Source organism: Fusarium verticillioides, chromosome 3 (genome assembly GCF_000149555.1).
Source record: "Fusarium verticillioides 7600 chromosome 3, whole genome shotgun sequence".
Lineage (NCBI taxonomy): Eukaryota > Fungi > Ascomycota > Sordariomycetes > Hypocreales > Nectriaceae > Fusarium > Fusarium verticillioides.
In genome coordinates this window covers 903256-927528 of record NC_031677.1, presented here as the reverse complement: position 1 = coordinate 927528, position 24273 = coordinate 903256, and the positions used below count along the sequence as shown (strand labels likewise).

At 48.7% G+C, this 24273-nt stretch overlaps 8 protein-coding genes and 1 non-coding gene across 12 annotated transcripts; 3 read left to right on the top strand and 6 right to left on the bottom strand.

Annotated features, from left to right (window-relative positions):
• Positions 1-1293: 1293 nt before the first annotated feature.
• FVEG_07800 (hypothetical protein) lies at positions 1294-3428 on the bottom strand. Its single transcript, XM_018896478.1, has one exon. The coding sequence runs from the start codon at positions 2443-2445 to the stop codon at positions 1408-1410; it is 1038 nt and encodes a 345-aa protein (XP_018753953.1). The 5' UTR covers positions 2446-3428; the 3' UTR covers positions 1294-1407.
• Positions 2866-4866, top strand: FVEG_07799 (hypothetical protein). The gene is made up of 2 exons (XM_018896477.1): positions 2866-3464; positions 3518-4866. Exons 1-2 carry the CDS (start codon positions 3108-3110, stop codon positions 4616-4618), a joined length of 1458 nt encoding a protein of 485 aa, XP_018753952.1. The 5' UTR covers positions 2866-3107; the 3' UTR covers positions 4619-4866.
• On the bottom strand, positions 4694-8082 carry FVEG_07798 (dynamin GTPase). The gene is made up of 3 exons (XM_018896476.1): positions 7609-8082; positions 5532-7556; positions 4694-5482 (listed from the first exon to the last, which is right to left on the bottom strand). Exons 1-3 carry the CDS (start codon positions 7904-7906, stop codon positions 5049-5051), a joined length of 2757 nt encoding a protein of 918 aa, XP_018753951.1. The 5' UTR covers positions 7907-8082; the 3' UTR covers positions 4694-5048.
• A 307-nt stretch (positions 8083-8389) lies between these two features.
• On the top strand, positions 8390-11632 carry FVEG_07797 (hypothetical protein). 2 transcript variants are annotated; one of them, XM_018896474.1, is made up of 5 exons: positions 8390-8617; positions 8667-8816; positions 8868-8907; positions 8961-10706; positions 10758-11632. In XM_018896474.1, the coding sequence occupies exons 1-5, from the start codon at positions 8600-8602 to the stop codon at positions 11309-11311; spliced, it is 2508 nt and encodes an 835-aa protein (XP_018753949.1). In that variant the 5' UTR covers positions 8390-8599; the 3' UTR covers positions 11312-11632. The 2 variants fall into 2 exon arrangements, with proteins under 2 accessions (XP_018753949.1, XP_018753950.1); XM_018896475.1 differs by having other exon boundaries at positions 8868-10706.
• FVEG_07796 (hypothetical protein) lies at positions 11205-13099 on the bottom strand. Its single transcript, XM_018896473.1, has 5 exons — positions 12353-13099; positions 12132-12292; positions 11651-12083; positions 11527-11592; positions 11205-11467 (listed from the first exon to the last, which is right to left on the bottom strand). Exons 1-5 carry the CDS (start codon positions 12610-12612, stop codon positions 11389-11391), a joined length of 999 nt encoding a protein of 332 aa, XP_018753948.1. The 5' UTR covers positions 12613-13099; the 3' UTR covers positions 11205-11388.
• A 163-nt stretch (positions 13100-13262) lies between these two features.
• Positions 13263-19342, top strand: FVEG_07795 (hypothetical protein). The gene is made up of 2 exons (XM_018896472.1): positions 13263-13446; positions 13518-19342. The coding sequence occupies exons 1-2, from the start codon at positions 13380-13382 to the stop codon at positions 19226-19228; spliced, it is 5778 nt and encodes a 1925-aa protein (XP_018753947.1). The 5' UTR covers positions 13263-13379; the 3' UTR covers positions 19229-19342.
• Positions 19343-21471: 2129 nt separating this feature from the next.
• FVEG_16186 lies at positions 21472-21587 on the bottom strand. Its single transcript, XR_001989296.1, has one exon. It is a non-coding gene; the product is annotated as a 5S ribosomal RNA (ribosomal RNA).
• A 175-nt stretch (positions 21588-21762) lies between these two features.
• On the bottom strand, positions 21763-22131 carry FVEG_16185 (hypothetical protein; the record flags this gene model as incomplete). Its single annotated transcript, XM_018905423.1, has 1 exon — positions 21763-22131. The coding sequence occupies one exon, from the start codon at positions 22129-22131 to the stop codon at positions 21763-21765; it is 369 nt and encodes a 122-aa protein (XP_018753946.1).
• A 321-nt stretch (positions 22132-22452) lies between these two features.
• FVEG_07794 (ubiquitin-conjugating enzyme E2 J1) lies at positions 22453-24188 on the bottom strand. Of its 3 annotated transcripts, none has more exons than XM_018896470.1 (4): positions 23749-24165; positions 23364-23661; positions 22707-23305; positions 22594-22653 (listed from the first exon to the last, which is right to left on the bottom strand). In XM_018896470.1, the coding sequence occupies exons 1-3, from the start codon at positions 23795-23797 to the stop codon at positions 22726-22728; spliced, it is 927 nt and encodes a 308-aa protein (XP_018753944.1). In that variant the 5' UTR covers positions 23798-24165; the 3' UTR covers positions 22594-22653; positions 22707-22725. The 3 variants fall into 3 exon arrangements, with proteins under 3 accessions (XP_018753943.1, XP_018753944.1, XP_018753945.1); XM_018896471.1 differs by having other exon boundaries at positions 22594-22657; positions 23749-24153; XM_018896469.1 differs by having other exon boundaries at positions 22453-23305; positions 23749-24188.
• Positions 24189-24273: the final 85 nt, after the last annotated feature.

The window sequence follows — 24273 nt, the reverse complement described above, 5'->3', positions numbered from 1 at the left end:
AATCCATGCAGTCTTGATAACGATATCTGAAGCTTGACAGGCAAGAACAGGCTCTCGCATGATGATTATGATCACTTCTGATGCAGTGGCTTGACTTGCTTTGTATACAGATGAAACACAACGTTGTCACATCACGAGTCGGATCACGATAAGACAAAATCTCCGCACTTTCGATCAATAGTCGGTGACAGTTTCTTTAGTGAGATCCAAGATTCAAGGTCTCTCGCTGTAGAAAATCATCACGAGACCTTGGAACTCTCCCTCATGGCTATGGCCATGTCCACGAGGTAAGCTTGTGTCGGGCCGCCAGCCAAGGAAAAGGGCGGGAGGCTAATTATTCGGGCTTGGGTAACTTCGGCTCGGATTTGATCCCGAATATCGATCAACATATATGATATACCGTGAAATATTTATAAGTAGGTATGGAGAACTGACTGAGAACCAACATCTCATGAAGTACTCTGCTGCCAAGATCCTCGGCCTCATGATGTTGATACTGGCCAAGAACCAAGTTGTCGGAGGCGGCGAGTTCTCGACCTCAACCCCAGTCGGTCTCGAGGGATGCTCTTGGGGATTATCTCGCCGATCTCTGCATGCGAATCAGCCGTTGGACAGCTGCTCAACCTCAATGGGGCAATGATTGATGCCCTCGGGGAATTTGAACACCATTAAGTTTGATGATATCTGATTTCCGACACCTACCCTAGATCTCCATGTTTCACCAGCGACTGCATTCGATAATTTCTGCTTACGGTTGTACGCATCAATATCGACCACTAATCATGCTGGAATATTCCGTCGTAAATGCACACATCATCTTGGCTGCCTTGTGCAACAAAAGACTCAATATCGCCACTCATCCATCCGTTGACTCCTCACCTGGGAACACAAACATTCAATGAATAACAGCCATGATATTTTTCGCGCCCAGTACAAGCCTTGCATACAAAGGGTCAATTTTCATGCAAAGTTAAACTCTGATGTGTTGGTTCCATCAAACTTCTTCGTTGAAGGCTTGCAAAGACCCCGCTGAGCGTGCCACGATTTAATGTCGCTACTTGTTGGTCAGGATCAGCAGTGACCTGATTGGCTGCTCTGGCGAGTGTTACCGCTGTATCGGCGCTTAAGTTTCAAAAACACCAATGAGATCTGTGACAAGGAATTGATAGTGCACAGCTGCCAACAATTGATCAACCAACAGCTGCAATGTCCAGCTGATTTGGAATTATCAGCTAAATTAAGACATAACTGCAGCTGGAAAGTAACCTGTCAAGTTCACTACCGAAGCCACGATACTCAAAGATATTAATAAGTTGTCATTTATTATCATTAATAGCATCAAACCAAGTCCTCGTCAGAACTCAATTCGAGCCTAGATATTAAGCCAGAAATAGCCAAACGCTTGCATCAGTCGCCGCTAATTTTGGCATGCCGGAAATACTTCATACCAACCCAAGCGACAACAACCCATACCCAAGCCATAACGCCTGTGAGGATGATCAACGCTGGATAGTACCCCACGATTGGTAGAGTATCGTCGTCTTCGAACTCTGGCGGCGCATACGGCGTCTTTCCCACGTCCCATGCCCAGCTCCAGAGATCAAGACATGATCCCATTCCCACAACGAACACAAACCATGTCACGCATAGGACAACCCATCCCCACCATTCTGTTTCTGCGTAGTCCCAGTCTTCGTGAGCGGGGAGTGTGTTTGATGAAAGACCACTAAATGATAATGGCGACTTTGCCCGGTTGGCTGGACGCCTTCGTCCGTGGGACGAGGCCGAACCTAGACTATTAAAGTACGAATCCTGTCCAGATGACATAGACAGGCCTTGCCGAATTGTTGACGAGCTCCCCGGAATCTGGAGCATATCTTCTTCGTCCGTTGATGTATAAGATGCCCCATCTTGATCCGCAAGTGATATTGGGCGAGTTATTTGTGATGCTGTGCCGTTCTGAGGAAGTACGGGTGCTGTCCCAAGTCCTCCAGGGAGAGGGGTGAATCCATTGACCAAGTTCCGTTGACCATTGGCCGACGTCGGGTTCAAGTCCAAAGAATCTATCGATGATGGGCTTTCAGTTTTTACAGCATTAGGGTCGAGACCAAACGCAGCAGCATGTGAAGTATCAATGCTCAACGGTCGGCTTTCCCTACGCTCACGTTGTGCCCCTCGACCAAGTAGCGCCGCTTTCCTAAGTGATCCTCTTCGTCTTCGAGTTCTTTGGTATTGTATCACGCTTGCTGATGGTCGCGCGGCCGGACGAGGAGAAGTTGGAATGCCATTGTCGTCAATTGCATTTTCGGTTTGGTTGTGTCGCTTTTCGGGGGACGTTCTCAAAAAGGGGAACTTGGATAGTATGCTCGAGTTCGAGGGGGTTCGTCGGTGGGATGAAGAAGGCGTAGGTGAGGTATCCCGCTTATTATGAGAAGTGTTTTCCATCACGAGAAGGTAAAGAAGTTGTCGAGCGTAGCAATCCTATTGAATTGCTATCGCAGGCTTCGAACGAGTAGTAGTCGAGGTGTTGGGTTGGAACAAAGAAGCGAGTGTAAGTGGTTCATGGCAACAGTTGAATGCCGCGAATTGACATTATTGAAGGAGAATAGTTTGCTGCATGACTCCTTCACCCTTCCGTCGTTGTTTATGTCAAGATTATGGACGTTGGAATAATTATTGAAGCCAGATAGAACCACATGAAGCTAATGACGACTACTTTGAGGCTTGTGTCCATGTACGCCACATCAAAGACAAGGGATTTATCAACTCGCTATTCCAGACATGGATAGTGCTCTGTGGCTGCTTTTTAACCCCTGCGTCTTCCGGAGTACCCCTGAAAGATCCTAATCTACCCCCCATCGGTCCACCTCCACAACCTAATGGCTAAAGTAATGGATATCGCGACGTCAACGCATTCCAACTCATCATCAGGCTTCTTTTTCACGACTCGCGCCATCGACGAAACCAGGCTTTGTGCGACCCAAACTCTGGGAAAACCCCCATGACATAATTCCTCAAGCCTCTAGTTCAGAAATAGGGGGTTCCTGAGATCTTCGTCGACCTAGACCGAATCAAGAGGCGCGATATCCGAAAACAGCAGCAGACACATGTCGGACTATCAGGGTGCTTCTTCTTTTCAGAACCTTCGTCCGCCGAGTTTGGTCATTCAGGGCGACAGCGACGACGATTTCGATATCACTAATCAGGAAGCGTTTATTGATTTTGGTGCTGGTCAAGAGAACGACTCTGTCGCGGTAAATCGACAACTCAATCGCGAGGCTATCGCTCAGAACTCGGCGACTTCGAACCTCCTCATTCCCTCTCCCGCGGCTGCGTCTTCGTCTTCCCTATCGCTACCAACAATGGGCGGTGAAGATGAGAAGGGGGACTCTGCTGCGTCCCCTGGATTCAAGAACCCTTTTAACTTCCAGACGCAAGTCATCTCCGCAGGGCCTGTCAAGTCGGTACGTTGATAATGTATATGTCCCAACTTTGGCACATGCTAACCTCTTGAAAGAACATTGGACAGCGTCGCGGACATAGATACAAACACAGTAGTATCTCCTCACAACATCAAATCTTTAAAGAGCCACCGCAAAGGCCGCCTCCCGTTCTCCCTGCTTCTCTACCGATTCCGACCATTCGCGAAGCATGGAAAAGCATGACAAAAGACCAACGCATCCATTGCTACTGGAGTATGTGCCATCTTGCCGTGGCTACATATGTTTTCTTCCGTTCAGAAGGGTCTCTTGCTACGACAGCTCTCTCGCACCTCGTCTTTTTTGACGCTGGTAGTGCTGCTGTCTGTGTCATGGTTGATGTCCTCGGCAATTTTGAAGTTTGGCGACGTAGCAGTATCCGACACCCTTTTGGCCTCGAGAGAGCAGAGGTCCTTGCCGGGTTTGCCATGTCTGTTTTCCTCCTTTTTGGAGGCTTTGACTTGATCTCTCACACTCTCAAGCACTTCCTTGAGTCTCTTGGTAGCCACGAGGCTCATCATGAACATGGTCATGAAGGCCCAGATGGCTCTGTTGACCTTGTATCTGCTGCCGCAATGGTGAGCACACTGGTCTCGGCATATGGCCTTCGAAACCATGCTCGCATTGCTAAACTTATGCGTGTCTCGTACCTTGCTTCTCTTCCAAGTGTCCTTTCCAACCCTTTCCACTTCCTCACCCTGTCCTTCTCCGCTGTCATCGCTCTTCTTCCCCTACTCTCTATCTCGCTCTACACATGGCTCGACCGTCTCATCTGTGTCGTCATTGCTTTTGCCATGTTTGCTCTGGGAATGAGACTCGCCGTAGCTCAGGGTCTCATGCTACTGATGTCTTATGGCGGCACTGGAGGCAACAACGGTGTCAGTGCCGTTCTGAGGGAGATTGAGACCGAACCTAGCGTGGTGACTATCGATGATGCCCAGTTCTGGCAAGTTCATTATGGTCTCTGCATGGCCAACCTCAAGTTGAGTGTTGTCAAAGGCTATGACGAAATGTCGCTCAGCAAGCTACGGCAGCGCATCTCAGCCTTGATCCAGAACAGATTGGGCGAGGGATACGGCCATGGGGGCAGTATTCGATGGGAGGTGACATTACAAATGACTACTGAAGGTAGTACATAAGAGCAAGGCGCTTTCTGTCATTTGGATAATAATGATAAAATCTGTACATGATGATTTACACACAGTCACATACATCTAGAGCACATAAATTTAGCGTCATGTTAGTAGTTGTCGTTATTTGAGTAGACTGTACTATTCAGTGTTATTGAGGAGGGTATCCTTGCGCGCAATCAAGCACTTCTATACATATCCTCATACAACGTGCCCCCTGCATCCGCCTGCCATCAATCGGTTTTGCATACATATATATGTTGACAAGATACAGTTAGAGAGACCAACAAGTCCCCCTTAAGCATACCCAACAACCGCGTTTCTCAGGCAATTTTGTCTTGTCTTTCTGATTGCGGCGATATTCTAAAATCAGCAACCAAGCATTCAACTCCTTACTCCCAGTATGACCTCATTTCTCATTTTTAAAGGGGAAGCCCATTTAGAACAGACCCCATCGGCTCTGCTTGCGGTCGCGTCGCGAGCCGGAGTTTCCTTTCTCGCGATCGCGGCCTTCAAGCTGCCGTAGACTTTCCATCTTCTCAAGGACCAACTCAAGCAGCTCCTTGCGGCGAATAACCTCCAAGTGTCTGCGAATCTTGGGATCCTCCTTGGCGAACTTCTCAATCTGATCCTCGGACAAGTGACGTCCTAGACGAAGGTCAAGCTCTCGGGGGAAGTTGTAGTAGAACTCAGAAAGGAGCTCGACATTGAGGAAAAGTACGGCAGTGGATGCCAGCTTGGTAGCAGCAGCATCGAGGAATACCTCGGGGCAGTAGTACTTGTTCTTGGCGTCAGCACACTGCTTTGACTTAACAGCCAGCAGGCGCATCTTGATGATGTCAGCTCTGTCGCGCAAGAAAACAGCCTCACGTCCTGTGAATTCGTTAGTATCTAGGCTTTTGGGGATTTGTGGTTAACTTACCCTTGCTCAGGAGAGCAGCGCTGAAGCCACCAGCGCCACTACGGTTGTCGCCCTCAACGGCGACCTCACCCTTGCGGGCCTTGTCGACAAAGGCCATGACTTCCTTGATCTTTCGGCGTCCGCCAACGCTATCTTCCAAATTCTTCATCGCCTTCTCGCAATCCTGGAGTTCCTTCTTGAGTACACCTCCAACGTGATCACGACCCTTTGTCCACTCCCGATCCTCAAGTTCAATCTCAAACTTGTAGGGCTTGATACAGTTTTCCACTTGGTCGCTGGTGCTGTAGAATCTCTCGTTCAAAATAGTAGAGGCAGCCTCCATGATGGCTTGTCGGGCGAAGGGGTGGCTAGCGAAGCTAGAGTTGCTGATGAGGGAGTCGATGTGAGCCTGGATAGAAGACGCAACTGCTGTAGTGGCCAAACGTCCAACACCAAGCTTCGTAAGCGCGGATGTGGAAGCATCCAGTTGTCGGTGCCAGTAAAGGGAGTCAGCAGGAGCCTTGGGAAGATCGGCAAGGTTGTCAAGGTCGGGGTTGATGGGTGAAAGGTCATCGATGGGCTTGTTCCAATATCTGGCAGCTAATAAATCGAGAACCTTCTGGTCGAGCTCGTGCTTTAGAAGCTCATGCATCTGAGGGCGGCCGAACTCCTCTGCAAATTGCTTGAAAGAGTGCTTGAAAGCGTCAAGACTCTCCGCAAGGTAAGACTCGGCTGAAAGAGGTCGGTCGTTGTATTGGACCTTGAACTCGTAAGTGGCCTCCTCAAGTTCTTGTCGAATAGCATCACTGGTGCTTTGCAGGCTGCTCGACATGGTCTGTTCCAAAACGTGCATGAGCTTCTTACGCAACGTGGGGGTTCCAACATTGACACCGGCCTCAGGACCAAACTCCATGGGGTGAGAAGAGAAGAAAGCATTCTCGTGCTTGACGATTTGTGAGAGTAGGTTAGTGTTTCCCATCTTAAAAAGGCCCTGGTTCTGAGGAGCCTTGGGAACAACACCAACATAACCCAGTCTCAGAGGATATTGCTGGTCATTCAAAATGCTTGCTCCACGGACAGGGTCAACCAAGTCCATCTTGGTGATAACACCAATAGTTCGCTCGCCTCGGGGATCAACTCGCCGAGATGCTCTAAGAGCAGTGGAATTCGCAAGATCGACATCGGCAGCTGAAATGGCGAGGATGACATTGGGAGGCTGGATGTACTTGTCGCAGAGTTCGGAAATCTTCTGCTTCAGTTCCAGAGGCTGGTTTTGTCCCACAACTTGGATGTAGCCAGGAAGATCGATAAGTGATAGGTCAGGAACATTGGGGGAATAAATTGTAAGATGAATCGGGTCGTCGGAGACACACTGGCTATCAGGAACGGCAAGGTTAAGTTCAGTCAATGTTCGCTGAATAGATCCGAAGTCGGAAATACGCCTCAATCCGAGATCAGGGAATTCACCATACTCCTCCCGGGATGAGGGTGTGTTGACAAGTGTCAGTTCGATCGGCCTCCTGGTAACCATGTTGGATCCCTTGGGGAGAAATTCGTGGCCAACGATAGCTTCCAGGACGGAGCTCTTTCCCGAGGACTGAGAACCAATAACGACGATGGAGGGCAGTGTGAGGGTGCTTGACTGTCCAACTCTCTGGAGAATGCTTCGGATCTCAATCATCTTCTTGGTCAGAACCATCATTTGGTCATCCTTGGCCGCCTGTTCGCCGTTTCGAGGATCCTCGTCATCCGACTTGTCGTATCCGTAGGCGGCGGCTGAGGCACCAACAGCAGCTGCGGCACCGAACTTGCTCTGCTTTGGCTCACCACCACCGCCCGAACCTCCCGAACCGCCAGTACCGATATCTTCTTGAATTTTAAAGAGTTGTTTGGCCCAGTCGGGTAATTCTGCTTTTTCTTTCGTGCTTTCCCATCCTCGGTTGACCTGATCGGCGATATCCTTGGCACCTCCGAACAAGCTCGAAGCCGTACTCGATATAGTATCCGTAGTTGTGTTGAATAAATTCACGGCGAATGTACCGGCCTCTGCGTTGAATTAGTGAAACCGTTGGCAACTTGTTATCCGAGTCTGACGTACGGGCAGCTTGATATTGTACCCAAGCAAAAGCACCGATGGCCACACCGCCAAACATTGCCGGCACCCTTAGAAACTTGACCATCAGCTTGGGCAAAAACCTCGCGAAGGAGGCATTCCTCGTAGTGACTGCATTGTGAAATGCATTTCCACCCTGCCACATTCGCTTTCGGGTGGCTCGTATCGCAGCATCGGCTTGAAGAAGTCCGCCAGTAGATTGGCGATGCAGGTGTCTAACGGGAAGAACCGCAGCGCGGCGCGGGAGAGGCCGTAGCCCTGCAGCGAGGACTCGTCCGCTCATGATTATCGCTGGTCGTGTTGCAGTAGTTCAAGATCAAAGTCCTGATGGTGAGGGCCGACGACGCGCCCGAGTTGTTGGTGACAATGACCGAGGCAGGCGAGGAGCATTCAAGGTCGAGTTGAGTTGAGCCGCTTTTTAATGTGGTCTGTTCTCCCGATAACTTCTGATATCATTCGTGCCGCCATTTCGAGAACGAGAAGCTAATGCGGGAGTTAGGTAATCAGCCCCACTGCATTTGATAGCGGCTTATCGACGCTGAGTTTACTGATAATCTTGTCAAGCATTTCAGCAATTGACAAAAGCAAGGTCTCAAAAAACATCATCTTTGTTGTTCGAATCAAAGGCAAAGTGCTGCCCTCGGGAGCAAGAGTTTCATTCATCAACCGCCCAACATTTCAATATCGGTACTAATTGATCTATGTCCCAGAAACTACCTACTATAGTAGGGACCAGGCTTTAGTCTTATCGGCACGTGATTGGCTTATCGGTCGCAAAATTTCTGGTGGGGCCGAACTTTTTGAATCTCGAGGAAGATCGTGTGTCGTCCTTCTACAACATCGTCAACACAACATCGTCAATACCGCTTCCTTAGGACCACGATCTCGTCTGTACTGCCAGAACTACTATAGGAAGTTCGGAGTCTACGGGGAAGTGCTTTTCCAGACTGTTACTCGCTCGTCCCAAATCATCAAGATGGCGATCCAGAAGAAGGTAAGTCAACCATTCTTTTCTTCAGCGAGCAGCCTAACAATGAACTCAGCATGGCAAAGGCCGTCTCGACAAATTCTACAGGCTAGCCAAGGAGCAGGGATGGAGGGCCAGAGCAGCTTTCAAACTTATTCAACTCAATAAGAAGTATGGCTTCCTCGAGCAGAGCAAGGTTGTCATCGACCTTTGCGCCGCGCCTGGTGTAAGTGTTATGATCTTGCTATCTTATGGTTCCTCAATAACACCTTTATAGAGTTGGTTACAAGTGTGCAGAGCCAACTGTCCAAAGGAAGGTTTGTCAATATATCGAAAAATATAGTATGGATCACTAATAGCGATACGTTAGCGATTTTGATCGGATGCGACCTTTCACCAATTAAGCCAATACCCGGCTGTATAACCTTCCAATCTGACATAACTAGCGAAGATTGCCGTTCCACGCTTCGGCAGCACTTGAAGACATGGAAGGCGGATACCGTGATACACGACGGAGCTCCAAACGTTGGAACTGCCTGGGTACAGGACGCATTCGACCAGAACCGACTCGTTCTTGAGTCCATGAAGTTGGCAGTCTCGTTCTTACGAAGTGGTGGAGTATTCGTGACAAAGATCTTCCGCTCAAGGGATAGCGAAGCTCTCCTCTGGGTATTCAGGCAGCTATTCGACAAGGTCGAAACAACAAAGCCCCCGGCCAGCAGGTTAGTGTCTTCAGAATATTTTGCGGTATGCAGGGGTTTTAAGGCCCCTAAGAAGTTGGACAGTCGATTTCTTGACCCCAAATATGTCTTTGCTGAGTTGTCTGGTCCGAACGCAAACAACGAAGCCAAGGTCTACAATCCCGAGGTCAAAAAGCGCAAGCGAGACGGTTATGAAGAGGGCGACTTCACACAATACAAGGAGATGCCTGCCTCGGACTTCATCCAGACCACCGATCCAATTGCTGTACTTGGTTCATACAACAGACTAAGCTTCAAGCAGCCGCCTAACGGGGATGTGGCTCTGGCTGCTCTTGACAAACTTTCTCAGACGACGGACGAAATTCGGAACTGTTGCTCTGATCTAAGAGTACTGGGACGCAAAGATTTCAAACTTCTGCTCAGGTGGCGGCTCAAGGTGCGGGAGCTGTTTGGTCTCTCGGCGGCCAAGGGCATCACAACAACAGAAGATCCAGAAGAGGTGGCTGAAGTTGAGTCAATGGATGAAGAACTCAAGATCCAGCAAGAGCTCCAAAACATGAAGGAACGTGAAAACACTAAGCGAAAGCGGGAAAAGCGAAAGGAAAACGAGCGGAAACAACGTGAGGTAGTGCGCATGCAACTCAACATGGGCACGCCTTTCGACATCGGTCTAGAAGAAAGTGGACCAATTGGCGAGGGGGCAATGTTTTCACTCAAGAAAGTCGACAAGACAGACGCCATGCGAAAGTTGAACCGTGGCAAGATGGTTGTTCCCACCCAAGCGACGCAGAAGGAGGCCGACAGTGGCCTTGGTTCCTCAGGGGAGACAGACAACGAGAGTGACCCAGAAGAGGATCGCTTGGAGCGAGAGCTTGAGTCCATGTATGACCAATACAAGGAGCGCAAGGCTGAGGTTGATGCGAAATATCGAGCAAAAAAGGCTCGTAAGAATTTTGGTGATGATGAGTGGGCTGGTCTGTCTGGCGAAGAAGCAGAGGAGAAAGATGACTCCTCCGAGCTCGAGGAAGATGATTCTTCTGATGACGAAGACGAAACTCCTACAACAGGACTTATTCGAGATTTGGATTCTTCAAAGGGCGCAAACGGCCTGTCTAAGATGGCAACAGCCTTTTTCAACCGAGATATCTTTTCAGGCATCACTGGGATCTTACCTGAGCAGGAAGATGCTGCTGAGGACAGTGCGGACGAAGAAGTCAACCGAGACGCAGAAGCTATCATGGCTCAGCAAGCGAAGACCCGTAAAGCTGAGGCTCCTGCTAAGTCTACCAAGACCAACGCGGCCCAAGTCGACTCTGATGCCGAGATGGAGGACAATGATGATGGGTTTGAGGTTGTCAAGCGAAATGACGACGACGACTGGGACAAGGACACCCGACGAGCCGATGGCAGACCTGGTAAGTGCAAGATTTCTTAGACAATGGCACATAGTACTAACAGCTGCACAGATATCGACATTATTACTGCTGAAGCGATGTCCCTTGCTCACAGACTTGCTACTGGTCAAACAACAACCCATGATGCCATTGATGATGGTTACAACAAGTATGCCTTCCGTGATCGGGATGGTTTACCAGATTGGTTTGTCGAGGATGAATCACGACATGACAAGCTTCAGAAACCCATAAGCAAGGCTGCTGCGCAGGCGATCAAGGAGAAGATGCGAGCTTTCAATGCTCGCCCCATCAAGAAGGTGCGCGAGGCTAAGGCTCGCAAGAAGTTCAAGGCCGCGCAGAAGCTTGAGAAGCTCAAGAAGAAGTCAGAGTTGCTCAACAATGACGAAAATATGACCGAGAAGGAGAAGGCTGCCAGCATCTCGCGCCTTATTTCGAGAGCAGCAAAGAAACCCCAGAAGCAACTGCCCAAGCTCGTTGTCGCCCGCGGTCTCAACCGGGGCATCAAGGGCCGTCCTAAGGGCGTACGTGGTCGCTACAAAATCGTTGATGCTAGACAAAAGAAGGAGTTGCGAGCGCAGAAGAGGATTGCCAAGAAGAAGAAGTAATCACGGGCGGCACGGGGTTGAGGCGTGGGTATAGATCTGGTGTTTTGGTTTTAGGTCGTGTGGGGCGGATTTCTAGACTACTTTCTATTTCCCAAGCTCATATCACGAACAAAAGTCGATGTAGGGTAAAGCGGACCTGTAAAGTCCAAGTCATACCTAGTTTAAGGGTTCCGGTTAGCCATCGCAAGGGTAATGAAAAGCATGTGGTTTGGTACCAGTAGTTGACGGCGAGGACGAACCCTTCGTCTTCCTCGGCGCACGATTGGAGCACTTTGTGATACCTAACCGATTTTAGTAATTGATGAATAGTGGAAAAAAGAGGCTTGTGAAATGACTTACCACATAGCGGGAAGATAAAGCATATCTCCGGGGTTCAATGTTACTCGTAAAGGCTGGGCAAGATGGGAGAACTTTGTAGCATTTTGCTCAGGCCTATCCGGATCCCAAATTGCGAAAGGAACAGCCTCATCATAAGTATCATCAATCTTTAATTCCATGCCATTCTCTCCGCGCGTGTACGTTGCGGCCTTGAGAGGTTGCTCGTTGACGCAGGGGTGGCATAAAGAAGGTAGTAGAACGAAGTGCTTTCGTCCCAGAATCTGTACATAAATATTTTCGTAATTGTCTTTGTGCATAGCTGTAACGGATTTAGAGTTACCGATCCATAGGTTCACGGCATCGGGGCACTTGTCTAGTGCTATCCTTGCAAAAGGGATGTCCTTTTGTACGTCTGAGAAGAGAGTGATGTACTCTTCGCGCAGGTTGTCATTTTCTCGAGGACAATCAGTAAAGGCTCCGGGAGAGAAATAGGCTAACTTACGAGTTTGGGCATATCGCACTTCGGCATCAGGAGGAAAGTCAGGATCTGCGCCTTGACGTGCTACATACTCAAGTAGCTCTTCAAAGGGTTGATCCTCATAGTGAGGCTTTGCAAAGACCATTGATTCTTCACCAGGTGGCACGGTAGGCATATCAGCATTGCTGTCATCAGAGTCAGCGAACGGCTCCTTTCGTTGCTCATATCCAGCAGAGGGAACTAACCCATATGGCGTGACAGCAACATTCACATTCTGCCCTTTCATCACAGAAAGCAGATACGCAGAGTTCCAGTCCCGACAGGCTTTCCATGATGAAGCCCCGCCCCTTATCACGAATGGTGTGTTGCGAGCAACATATCGCATGAATTCTAGGGGACTTGGTTCATCGTGGAGCTCATCAATACTGTTGCTGTTGAGTTCGTTGAAAGTGGAAATGAGATTCTCAATGGCTTCGTCCGTAGACAAGACATTGCTTCTTGGCATATTTGCGGTTGAGCAGCCAAGGTACTTCTTACGGTGTTGCCGGATGTGAGAATGTCAAGGTGAGGTTTGGCAGATTAACAGGTGGGCAAAATGAAAAACTCCGACATCGAACCTCAAATTTGGGGTTTGGCGTACTATCTATCTATTGGAGGTACAATATAATAGAAAACATCTCATCGATGTAGTATTCGATAATCCAATACATAAAATTGCAACGATTGCAGGAAATTTAAGCTCTTGTGTAATTGATGTGTTTGTGTAATATCAACAACTATGGCTACCCAGGTTCTTTTTGCAGAAGTCCAATACTATTACGAATGATCATGCTAAGATATTACCGGTTGACAATTTGGCAATTCTTGTTTAAGCAATCTTTTGAAATATCTTCTACCTGACCTAACCATTTGAAGGAAAACTAGAAGCTCAAGACCTGCACTATAGTGTTTCACCTGTTGGGTTTCAGTTGACTTTTAAATGAACATGATTGTATTGTACTCCGTAACTACTAGGTAGGTATGACTCGAGAATTTGAATTTGGGGAAAGATGCTTATGTCATCTGGTTTTTTCGCCCTAGCTCATGCGGCTCTTTGAGTCCTCCACCCTTTCAGGTCCCGCCATCCCCACTTCATCATTCTTTCGTACAGCAACAAGATCTTTCTGCTGGGGCTCATCAGTTCAATTCGCCCCAGACCAATTTCGTCAAGTTTTTTTTTTTTTTTACGCGTCGCATCGACTTGAGAATGAACTGTAGGATACGTGTAATAACATGGCATCCGAGCTCGAAGGCTTGATCGCGGGCCTTTTGGTTCATATCTCATGCCACGGCGAAGAAGGCAAGTTCATGGATTGATTACTTTAATTCCTGCCGCTACTCAAGTACCAATCACTAACTGCTTCACTCTAGGCTGCCCTGTGGATGGTGTTTTGAAAGCTATACATCATCCATCAACCAAGACAGAATCAATATCTGAGGGTGATTCCGCTGTGCAAGCCCGCACTGCCGCGACCATTTGGAGCTGGCTGACTGCGAGACGGGATATTTCTGTCGGCGCTGATCGCGAGTACAATCACCTAACTCTAGACCAAGTGCTGGCACTTTCATCTGCTGGCGACACCCCTGGACAAAATGCAGAGCCTACAGAACCCCACCATGTTCGGGTCTACGCCTCTGAGGATACCATGTGGGAGTCTCTTACCGGCCATGCAGTGGACTACAAGCGAGTCCCCAAGTCTGAATGGATGCTACTATTGGGCATAGCCTCGACTACTACCCAAGGTATTCTTCAAGGAGATCTTGGGCGTCTGACAGATCAAGACAAGCGCAGCGTGCCAAAAAGAACTGATAGTCTCCTTAAGAAAGGATACATTGTCAAGAGAACAACACTTGTACGCGGCACAAAGACGAGTAAAATGTGGCTGAAGCTATTCGCTCCGCCTTTACCAAAAGATGGCGAGGGTGTAGACGAGGCCCGGCCAGACATGACACTAACTCGGCAAGTCCTTGTCGAAGATCTCGAACCCGTCCCTTGGCGCGTACGATGGACTGGTGAATCTATTGACTATATTGCGTTGGCAACAACCATTATGGCTATCGTCAAGGAGTGGGGAGTCCTCCAGATGAAAGACATGAAATCCAAGCTTGGTGTATTGGGAATGCGTTGGCAAATGAAAGTCTTGGCCAAAGTATGTCGCTTTCTCAACCAGCGAGGCGTTATTCAATATGTAGCAGCGAAGCTGGGAGAAAAGGTATTCAAGGACTGTGTCAAATATGTCCGAGACCTCAACGCAGAAGATTGGTCTCTGTATCTTTCAACAGGCAAAAGAAAGAGCAAGACTCCAAGAAACCCGGACCTGGATGGTTATGATGGGAACAAGCAACTCATAGGTCAAGCCTCTAACGTTTCCGAAGTATCCAAATCACCGCCTTGGTCTTTGGATAAGCCGATTCCCGTCATAATCGCCGAGATGGCAAAACGCCTAGGAGATGTTGGACTTACAAACCCAGATGTTTATGCGTTGACGTTAGGCCCTTCATACAGCCGACATCTGTCCTCAATGACCACAGCATTGGCGGTTCCTGGCCTACAACCACCTCACCTGGCCCATTTTCAGATTTATAGCGAACATACGAGATCTGGAAAGGTCGCCTCTTATCGTTACTTTGCACCGAATGCCCCTCAGACACCAGCTGATGCCGCTGACCAAGAATCAACACCGACTCCGGCAGATGTCTATGGGTTCTCCTCGCTATCCTCGTCATCGATATCTCATGAGAACTCGCCAACATTGGCTGAGCTTTGCAGCATGGGAATGGCCAACAGAAAATCAGTGGGCCGCCCTAGGGCCTTCAAAGCTAAGAAAGGGAAGCCTACACCAACAAAAAAGGCAAAAAGAGGCCGAAAACGACGTGCTCCAACACCAGAAGTCCCACCACAAGAGGAGGTTGTGCAAGACGATGAAGCCACCGAAGAAGTAGTCATCCCGCAAGTTCCAGAAACAATTGTTCAAGAACCCGAGTTACCTCCAGAGACACCAGCAGCTGAATCACTAGCGCCACCTGAGATAGATGAAGACCAGCGGGACAATGCTGTATCTGAACCTCAAAAGGCTGCTACCCTTGTGGTGACTCTTAAAGTCCCACCGGCAGCCCTCAAAGAACTTCTGACGAGGGCACAGCCAGATGTGGCGACACCTACACGGCAAACGAGAACTAGGCCAACAAGATCTTCCGCTAGGAAAGTCCAGACCAGGACCGTCGATGCTGATGCCGAGAACGAAGAAATTAATAACCGAATGGACATTGATGATGAACTGGAACACAGTAACGCTACCGAGAGCCTCCTCACCGGGAGGAAACGCGGCCGACCGAAAAAGGGTGAGGATAGGCCAAAAGGAACGGCGGAACAAGCCACTGAAAATGATAATTCCTCACGGCCTTGGGTTTGCGAAAAATGTGGCAGAGCATGGAAAAATGACAATGGCCTGCTTTATCATGTGACCAAGTCAAAGACGAGTTGTAATCCATCATTTGATGTTTCTACAGTGACACCAACTCGACGCGGAAGAAAAGAATCGGCTATAGAAGTTGAAGATCAAGACACTGCGACACCTGCTGTTGACGAATCACAGGAGCCAGACCGACGAGCTGTGGACAACGAAGGAAGAGAAGCATCTCAGGATAAAGACAAAGGCCACGATAATAATGAGAACACCGGAAGAGAGGTTGGCAACAATGAAGGTGAAAGGGACGGAAAGGCTCGTGGCGAAGGCAAAGGACCAGGCCTAGAAAATGAGGATATAACAACACCGATGCCAGTATCAAGAGTACGCGGCCCAATAGCAGCCCGGCCAACTTGGTCTTCAAGGCCAACCCTAAGTTTCAAAGGAGAGGCATTTCAAGTCAACCCGGAATTACAACGACCTCCAGTTGCAATGTTCGACTCTCCTAAAAAGCTCTTACTTATTAACGGTACTAATGGTGCCCTTGTGCAAGGCGAGAACAGCCAATTGCGCCCGGTTCTTGGTTCATTGGATCGATTCAGCCTCGTAGGAGCGTCTCCCAAGACGCCTCGATCGAAACTCCAAAGAAACGGATCTCATCCAGACCCAACTCCTCAAAACGAACAGCCTCAGCCTATTCAACCTTCTACCAATGGTACACCTAGCGCGGCAGGCTCTTCTGTGAAACCGAAGACGCCTATGGTCACCGATACCCCTATTACCAAAGCTGTCATCAACAGCCGTGTGTCCCAGATCATACAAAATATCTTGGCAGAGAATCAAGGGGTTTTCCCAGGAGGCAAATCTTTGTGGACAGCCATCAGTATCCGATGGGTCGAAGCCTTTCCTGAGGTAGTGCCACAAATCCGTTCGTATCAGGCTGCATTCAGAGAACTATTGAAGCACAAAATTGTGGCCGAACATTGGCTCACATTTCGCAGTAAGAAAGGTGTGACTGAGAAATGCCATTTGGTAGTCACAGCTGGGGTTGATCCTTTTTCTCCCGAAGCTTCTGAGGTGGCTCAGAAGATTCAAGAAGCCCATCCAGATCTGTATCTTCCCCCTCCATTCGATGCTCAACTTGATAGCGATCTCTTGAAACGGGGTCGGCGAGATCTCCCTGAAGAAGTCGAGATGTTAGATGCACCGGTATACGTGGCACGAGCCGCCCAGAAGCGGGCTTTGGATGAGTATGATGACGATGGAGAAGACTTCCCGCCGCCTGCAAAGCGTGGTCGAAAACGCAAAAGCATGTTTGCAGATGGACGCCCTTCAAGATCCCGGGCGTGGCAAAGCGACTTGGGAGAGCCAATGTGCTATCAACACTTTGAGTCCTCTCAAGGTGCTCCCGAAGCCCTTCATTTTCTGGACCCTAACACATGTTTGGAGGAGGATGGTATCGAAGGATTTGAACGCTATTTCACCGATGATTTCAGGGCTACGTTGGAGCAACGGCTTTCCAGCTCTTTCTCTGGAGAGATTAATTTTGACAAGCCGATCATTGTTTCCGGCTACGACGGTGTCTGGCCACGTATTACACTCCAGGATTTCGAGATGCAAGATGGCAGCTACACGTTGACGGGATGGATGCCTGACCCGAATTGGTTTGCCTGGTCGTCTATGATAGACATGATTGATAGGAAAGCGCATTCACTCAACCGTGATAAGCTCCAGCGTCAAGATGCTCTTGACCCCTACCGGTGCTTCATTGAGAGGCTGTACTGCTGCATGGACCTGGAGCGAGCGTGGTCGGAATCATTCATCAATGCACCGCCTGGAGCAGCCGGCCCTCACAACATCTTCATCTCATTCTCGAGCGAAAGGGACGATCAAGTTCTTGAGACTCCAGCCCCTGAAATTTCTTGGCCCCTGGATTGGCAGCTTACCCCAACGTCTTTCCCAGGAGACGTTCCTGACCGTGCTCTTCTGGTGGATACTTCGTCTGATGAGGAGGATGATAGCACTGAATGGCCCGAATTCCCGGCATACAGTCAACAGAAGCTTGCTCGAGGCGCTGGCCGCCAATCGAGAGGCCGAGGTGTCGGTCGAGGCTCAGTCAGTCGACCTCGAGCGTCCATCAGTCGCCAGCAACTAGCACAACAACCAAGAGTCAAACGTGTGCGCCTGGTCACACGAGCTCTGATGCCCATTCCTGAGGAAGCTGGGCAGAGGCAGCAAGGCCAGAATGACCAGCAGGGCCCAAGCTCCGTTGACAGTGACTCAGAACGTCTTCTAGCTGCTTTGGTCGCTGTCCGTGTTCTCCTTGGTGGTGCCGACAAGTCTGTTGACTGGGGATTACTCCTTAAGCTTTTCCCTAATCTTGCCCTTAAAGATATCCGCCGGTTCTGGATCGATGCCCGGAGAGACCAAGGTGCCTATGTCAGGAAGCTAACCAAGGATTTCCAAGATCGGTTCATAGTTGCCTACTCTAAGAATGAGCTCCCGGAATTCGACTTTGAGGATCCTACGGACTATGACTGGGACAGCTTGATTGAGTGGACCCTTGAACTGCCTCGCAGAAAGGGTGTTGACCTGCCATCGACAAGGCATTACTTCGAAGACAACTTTTCCACCTCTGCAGCTGCTACTCACGAGGAAGAAGACCCACGTGAGAAATTCTACAATCCTCAGTCATCTGTCTTTGCCCGGTTCGAAGCTGTCACGTTCCCGGCATTTGTCACTGTTGACAATATGCTCAGTGGCCTGAATCAGAAAGTCAAGATTACGAATGAGGTCATTGCGAGGTCTTGGGTGAGATCTCTCTGCTGCACAGATGAGAGTCGCTACACAGTTGACCAGATACAACAAAAGTTTGGAACACTCGCAGACGGCGATCAAGACCAAATCAATGCCATACTGAAGGAAGCCATCGATGTCTTGACGGCACAGCGCATCATTTGCAAGAGCAAACGTCCGCCTCTGTCCGGAAGACCGTTCAGACTGAACGAAGCCTTCGGGCACGTACTTGGGAAACTTGCCCAACGAACAAAGTACCGAGATGCTGCAGACTTCAAGTCAAAACTGGATGCGACCTTCCGGCGTGGTGAAGCTTATCAGGTTCCTTTCAACCTTCAAGACGGAGCTGTGATGGCGCTCATGAATCTGAACGCGAGTGAGAGGATCAAGCTCACCCCAGTCAATGTGCCTCATATACCTCTGGGTTTCCGCCCGGGTTACTACGAGATGCGCAAGTTGAAGAAAGACAGCTACTTTTGGAACATCGAAGCAACCCCCACGGACTCATACAAGTACGATGAGGACGTGGATGTCATCCGCAAGAGCATCAATGAGGGACCACCCACTGCAAAGCACTTGCTTCCACAATGGGTTGACTTCTTCGGGCGTAGAGATGCAGAGCGGTGGATGGACGTTTTGGGAGCTTTCTGTTTTGTATATGCTACGAGAGGATATCTTACGATCGAGGGCGTGTGCAACGCACTCAAGCCAATCCTGGAAGAGTTTGAGGCCGAGCTCATCATGGAGTGGGGCATAAAAACTGGTGTGCTCGAAGAGGACGAGGATGGCCTTGGACTGAGAGTGGGAGAGTGGTGGTGGCTAGCTGTACCGTGGCAATGTGGACGGCAGCTCAAAGCCAGGAGAGAAGTGGAAGAGTGAGAATTGTTAAAATACCTTGCTAATTAGGAGTCCCCGACAGGAAACTGGGATGAAATTCAAACCATTATAGTTTGCCATAGTAATTAATATCTCCAGAAGATATAATTGTCACAACTTTGTGTCTTATGTAGGAGGGCGAACATCACTTTCAGCCACAATTGTTAGCATCAACGTGAATTACACGCTTTAGTGTTGCTCTTCCTCGCTTGGTTCACGTTTGTCACGCTTTGAGAGTAATTGGGCTCAACAGACGTGTATAGCAGGAAATACGGTGATTGCCTTTGTGATATTTACTGTTTGTGTCCAGGTTTCCTATAGCCAATCATCTAATATTGCCCAGTGTCAAATATTGTGAAGTTTGCCCCTTATAAAGATTGACCAAGCAGTCATATAAATACCAACTTTGCACTTTTCAAGATATGAAACTGAGATTTTGACATGATCTAGCTACAGAATAACGAAAACAGTAGAAGCAAATTGATAGTGATATTAGTAAATGCTGCTGAGCTGACAACAACTCGCAAACTTGCTGATTTGAGGTATAAAATCACGACTCCCCCCCATTTCTGGTTTTATTCCTTTCCTATCACATCTCAAACTCCCTTTTATAGTCTCGCCTGCTTTTATATATATGTGTATTCACACACAACTCTAGCAGTAAAGGCCAAGCAAAAGGCCGATGGTTACGTACTATTGAGAGGCAGTTGAGCAACACAGGTTCCACCTCGAGCAGAACTGCCTCGAAACTGGGAGTAACTCTCAGAAAGTAGAAAATGAGACATAAGATAAGATGTCTGCGGGTTTGGCAGTGACATATTTGCTGCCTCGTTAACTCTTCTTCATCTGAAGATACCGACCTCTTGAGGCCCCTGAAATTATAGGGGTTGGAGTTATCATGCTGATGACATGGTGAGTACATGCCTTTCAGGTGGATCAATCAAGCTGACTTTTGAAGACTGAAGCTTCATCCTCTTACAGAATCTCAGAAGCACGTTTGAAGCCGCAGCTGGAGAGCAGTGAAGTGCTGATGAAAGATATATAAGAGGCCGGGCGACATTGGCGGTGAAAGCTTGCCCCTTTGCAGCTGAGATATGGTATACAGTTACCGGAGCTCTGCTATACGGATGGATCACCGTCATAAGAAAGGTCTCCGGAGAAACTCTCGTTCTCGTCAACTTAGCCAAGAAATTTCCAGGAAGAGCCAGTTCATCAGCAACTGATCTGACATTGACGTCTCGACTCAGCTTCGTCATGGCAGAAACGCAGAAACCAAGACTGCGTCTCGCAGCAAGACACGCTTTCTATATCTATATATTACAACATCCCACTGTATCTTGGCGATTATATGCTTTCCGTAAACAACTACAGAAACTGAATGTCCACGAAATCGGCGAAAAGATCAATGAAACCGGCATAACCCCTGATAGTATTGTGCTTATGTGGCATATTTATCAGTCCGACCTCCAGCTTTTAGGGAGATCATAGCCGGCTGATGCTACCAAGATGTTAATATTCCTTCAGAGGATCTGCATTGTGTTCCTTTGCTTCAGAACTTCTCTTGCGGACTATAATATAAAATGTGCGAGCAACCCTGGAGGAGAGAACCCTGGTAATGTCAAAAACTGGCAGACAGTGGAAGAGTATGGCCAACGAGGAGAGCCAGCCCTTTCAAGGCGAGAGTATTAGACTACGGCTCCATCAGTCAATGTCATTCAGTAGAGTCGGACAGAATGCATACAGTCAAGTCAGTCACCAGCGCAGACAGATCCGCTTTCTCCCTGTCCAAGGACGAAAGCGAGTTCACTTTACAAACAGTCCGCAAACAGAAACAATCCGGTTCAAAATTCGAGACGGGAGAAAGACCTTCAAAACTCGATGTCCCCAATCACCAAGCACCAACATCAAGTGTCAACGTTCTTCAAGAATGCATAAGGCATGTCCAAGCATATAAAGGGAGACCACCAAATACAAAGACGCACAGAAATGTTCTCTGACAGACCAATCCTGAGAAATTAAGATAGACGTCTTCTGTAGTCAAGTTGCATGTTCATCCAGTTAACATCTTTTTGTTTTACTTGTCACTTGATACTGGTGAAAGCTGTTAGACAAACAAGTCCTGAACTTAGGATCCATTTATCATAAACTTAGGATGAGATTATCGTAACTTCTTCTAAAGATAGACTAGCATTCTCCTTGTGATCAAAAGAGTAAAAAGAAAAGTGGCAGGTTCTGCAATTGGCAAAAACATACAACAGCGGGGATTCGCTGGTCGTCACCGACCCAACTACTAATCCGCCCCTTACCAGCTTGACTATGGGAGAGCGGACGGGATCCCGTATTTTCTGGTAGGTATGGTCGTATGTACCAGAAGTAGTTGCAAACTGGATTATGACGACCATTTCAGACTGAACTATAACGGCCTCTTGGGACCCTGTGCCAACCACAACTACACCATTGATCAGATCAACTGTGATTCTCCTTCTCAACCAACTCATCATTGCCTAAGACTTATTTTCTGCCATAGTGCTCGCAGTTCAGAACCCCTCGTCGTGACCATGCTTGGTGTAATGGGCGAAACATCCTATAATCCAGACGCCCACGATGAGTTCGCAGTTTGTCACCAAAAACTCGTAGACCATAAACCTTTCAAAGGATTCGTTCCACCATAAATAAGCAAGGATAAATGCTTCCAAGGTGCCCAGGATAGATAAATACGCCAATAGCCTGGTGAAACCCTCAGCATCCATTACCTGGAGCCAAGGTGGGCCAGCAGAGAAGAAACCGAATCGATCGGGGACGTGTAGAATCCTGGACTGGATGTAATACCCGCGATTAGCCATCCTTAACTTCCAGGGGTCGAGGAAGACTTGGGAGCGGATGGCTTCAGGATCAGTGTCGGTCATTTTGATGGTGTTTATGTGTACGATAGGTGAGGTATTCTATAGAAGCGGTTATGTTCACAGCCAAACATGGTAGAGATGGATGGGAGGTTACCGTAGAAAATTGTGCGTCGGCAGGTATATTTGACTTTTACGATAGGGGTTTTGGTGTCTCTTATATTTTTGTTGAAACAAGGTTCAGCCTGCGCACATAAACATATATTGCAAAAGCCATCGAGTTCTCGTTATTGGGGCGCCAGGAACATTAACTTTCAGGTGAGTCTGGCCTGCCGTGAATGCTGATGCTTCTGTGGCCACAGTAAAGCCCCTATCTGAGAGACAAAATCCCAATGTGTTTGACTGCCTCACATCAAAAAGACTAGAATGCCTCAGCAAGGTCTGCCTCTTCTACCAATCGAGTGGACCAAAGTCATCTATTCACTGGGGTTGGATATTCGAGTAACGTTAATAGTACACAAGACGTCTGCCTCACGTTCAGGACGGTAGTCACATCGGACTCAAATTGACCGGATATCTAATTCGCCCCTAACTGACTGATCAATGTAAAAACACCATACGCCATGCCGACAATAACATACGAAAACCTATAATTCGCAATCACACAGCAAAGATGATCTTGAGAACGAGGGCCACCAAAAGCACCACCAAAACAACGATAGTTCGATCAAGCCACAGAGGAACACCGTCGTCTGTTGCCCTTCGAGCTTGCTGCGCTTGTGCCTGTGCTGCAGCCTGTGGTACAAGTCCTTGAGCCGCCGGAACGGGGAGGGGTGTAGTTCGGGTCGGGGTGGGGTTTCGGTTCTCTGTTGATGGTTGAGGGGCCAAAGAATCGTTGGCAGCCGTGACGGCATCTGGTGCGGTCTGAACAAATCCCTCTGCAAGCTGAGCGGTCTCGGCGTCGTCGCTTGTCTGTTCGAGTTTGCTCTCGCCCTCCTTCTTGGCTCCCATCTCATCTCGCCATCCCATGTTCAACTCTTTCGGGATCTCGACTTCCTGTGCACTTGATGATGCTTCCTTTGCTCTCTCTTCGCATTCCTTGATGATCTCGCCGTTTGTCTTGCCGCACGTTCCGCATTTGAATGCAGGTGACTCGTTGGCAAGACGTTGGCGCACTGCGTCAGTGGTTTCAAGACCTCCAAGCTGGCCACGAGCATCCGTCTCCATAAAACTTCGGAGTCTATACAAGATGAAATGTCAGCTAATGCAGTCCCTACAAGAACAGGAGGAAAACATACGCTACAAGAGCTGTCCGTACTCCCCATGCAGGTTGCCACGTCTCCTCATGATGGCCACTGATACTCAAGCAGATCTCACGATTGGCTTCGAATCGACCACTTGGTGTCATGAAGCGGAAAGAAGGCGGCCGGAGTGGGTATGTGGGTGGAAGAACTATGCGACCATGATAGATGCCGTTGCTGTAGACTGAGTTGGGTGGCCCCTTGAGTGTGAAGTGCCACTCGAACAGGTCGGATTCGAGGGGCTCGGCTGTGTAATCGGCAGAAGGTGAGTTGGAGATTTCGGCTGCTTCACGAACTATTGCTCTAGTTAGTGATGGGGTCGATGATTCGAGGTGACGATGCTCTGGTATTTGTGTTGTATGTTTTGGAGCTGGTCACTTACGTATTCGTCTAATCGTAGGCGATTTCGAGCTGAACTTTGGAGTCGCCATGGCGAAGATGTTTGCAACGTTCGCTTGCGTGTTTCGTGTCACAAAAATGGAAGCTCCTTTGAAAGATATATATGTATATATATGTATGTCGTTGGATGGATGATTGCTCTAGACGGTCATTGCTTGGCGAACGTGGGGAGCTCGTTCAAGGAAGCCAGCTATCGATAGCTTGTGAAGGACAACGTGGAAGGCGAAATATTAAGGTTTTCAGCTTGAAAGCAACGATAGAGATTCGAGTGGCAACAATGGATTCAGGCTGAGAAAATGAAAGTAAGCTTAGTCTAGGTATGGAGTCAACGAAGCTCTTGTAAAACGCAAACGCAATGTGGTATCTTATGGGATACCTCGTCTCGTCGCTATGATTGATTGCCGGAACTAGAGTGGGCGGAACCCCACTCATGATGATGCACGCAAGACGGGCTAGGCTCTTATACAGCGCTCTATCCACTATTAGCATGCGCATGCACTAAACCGTA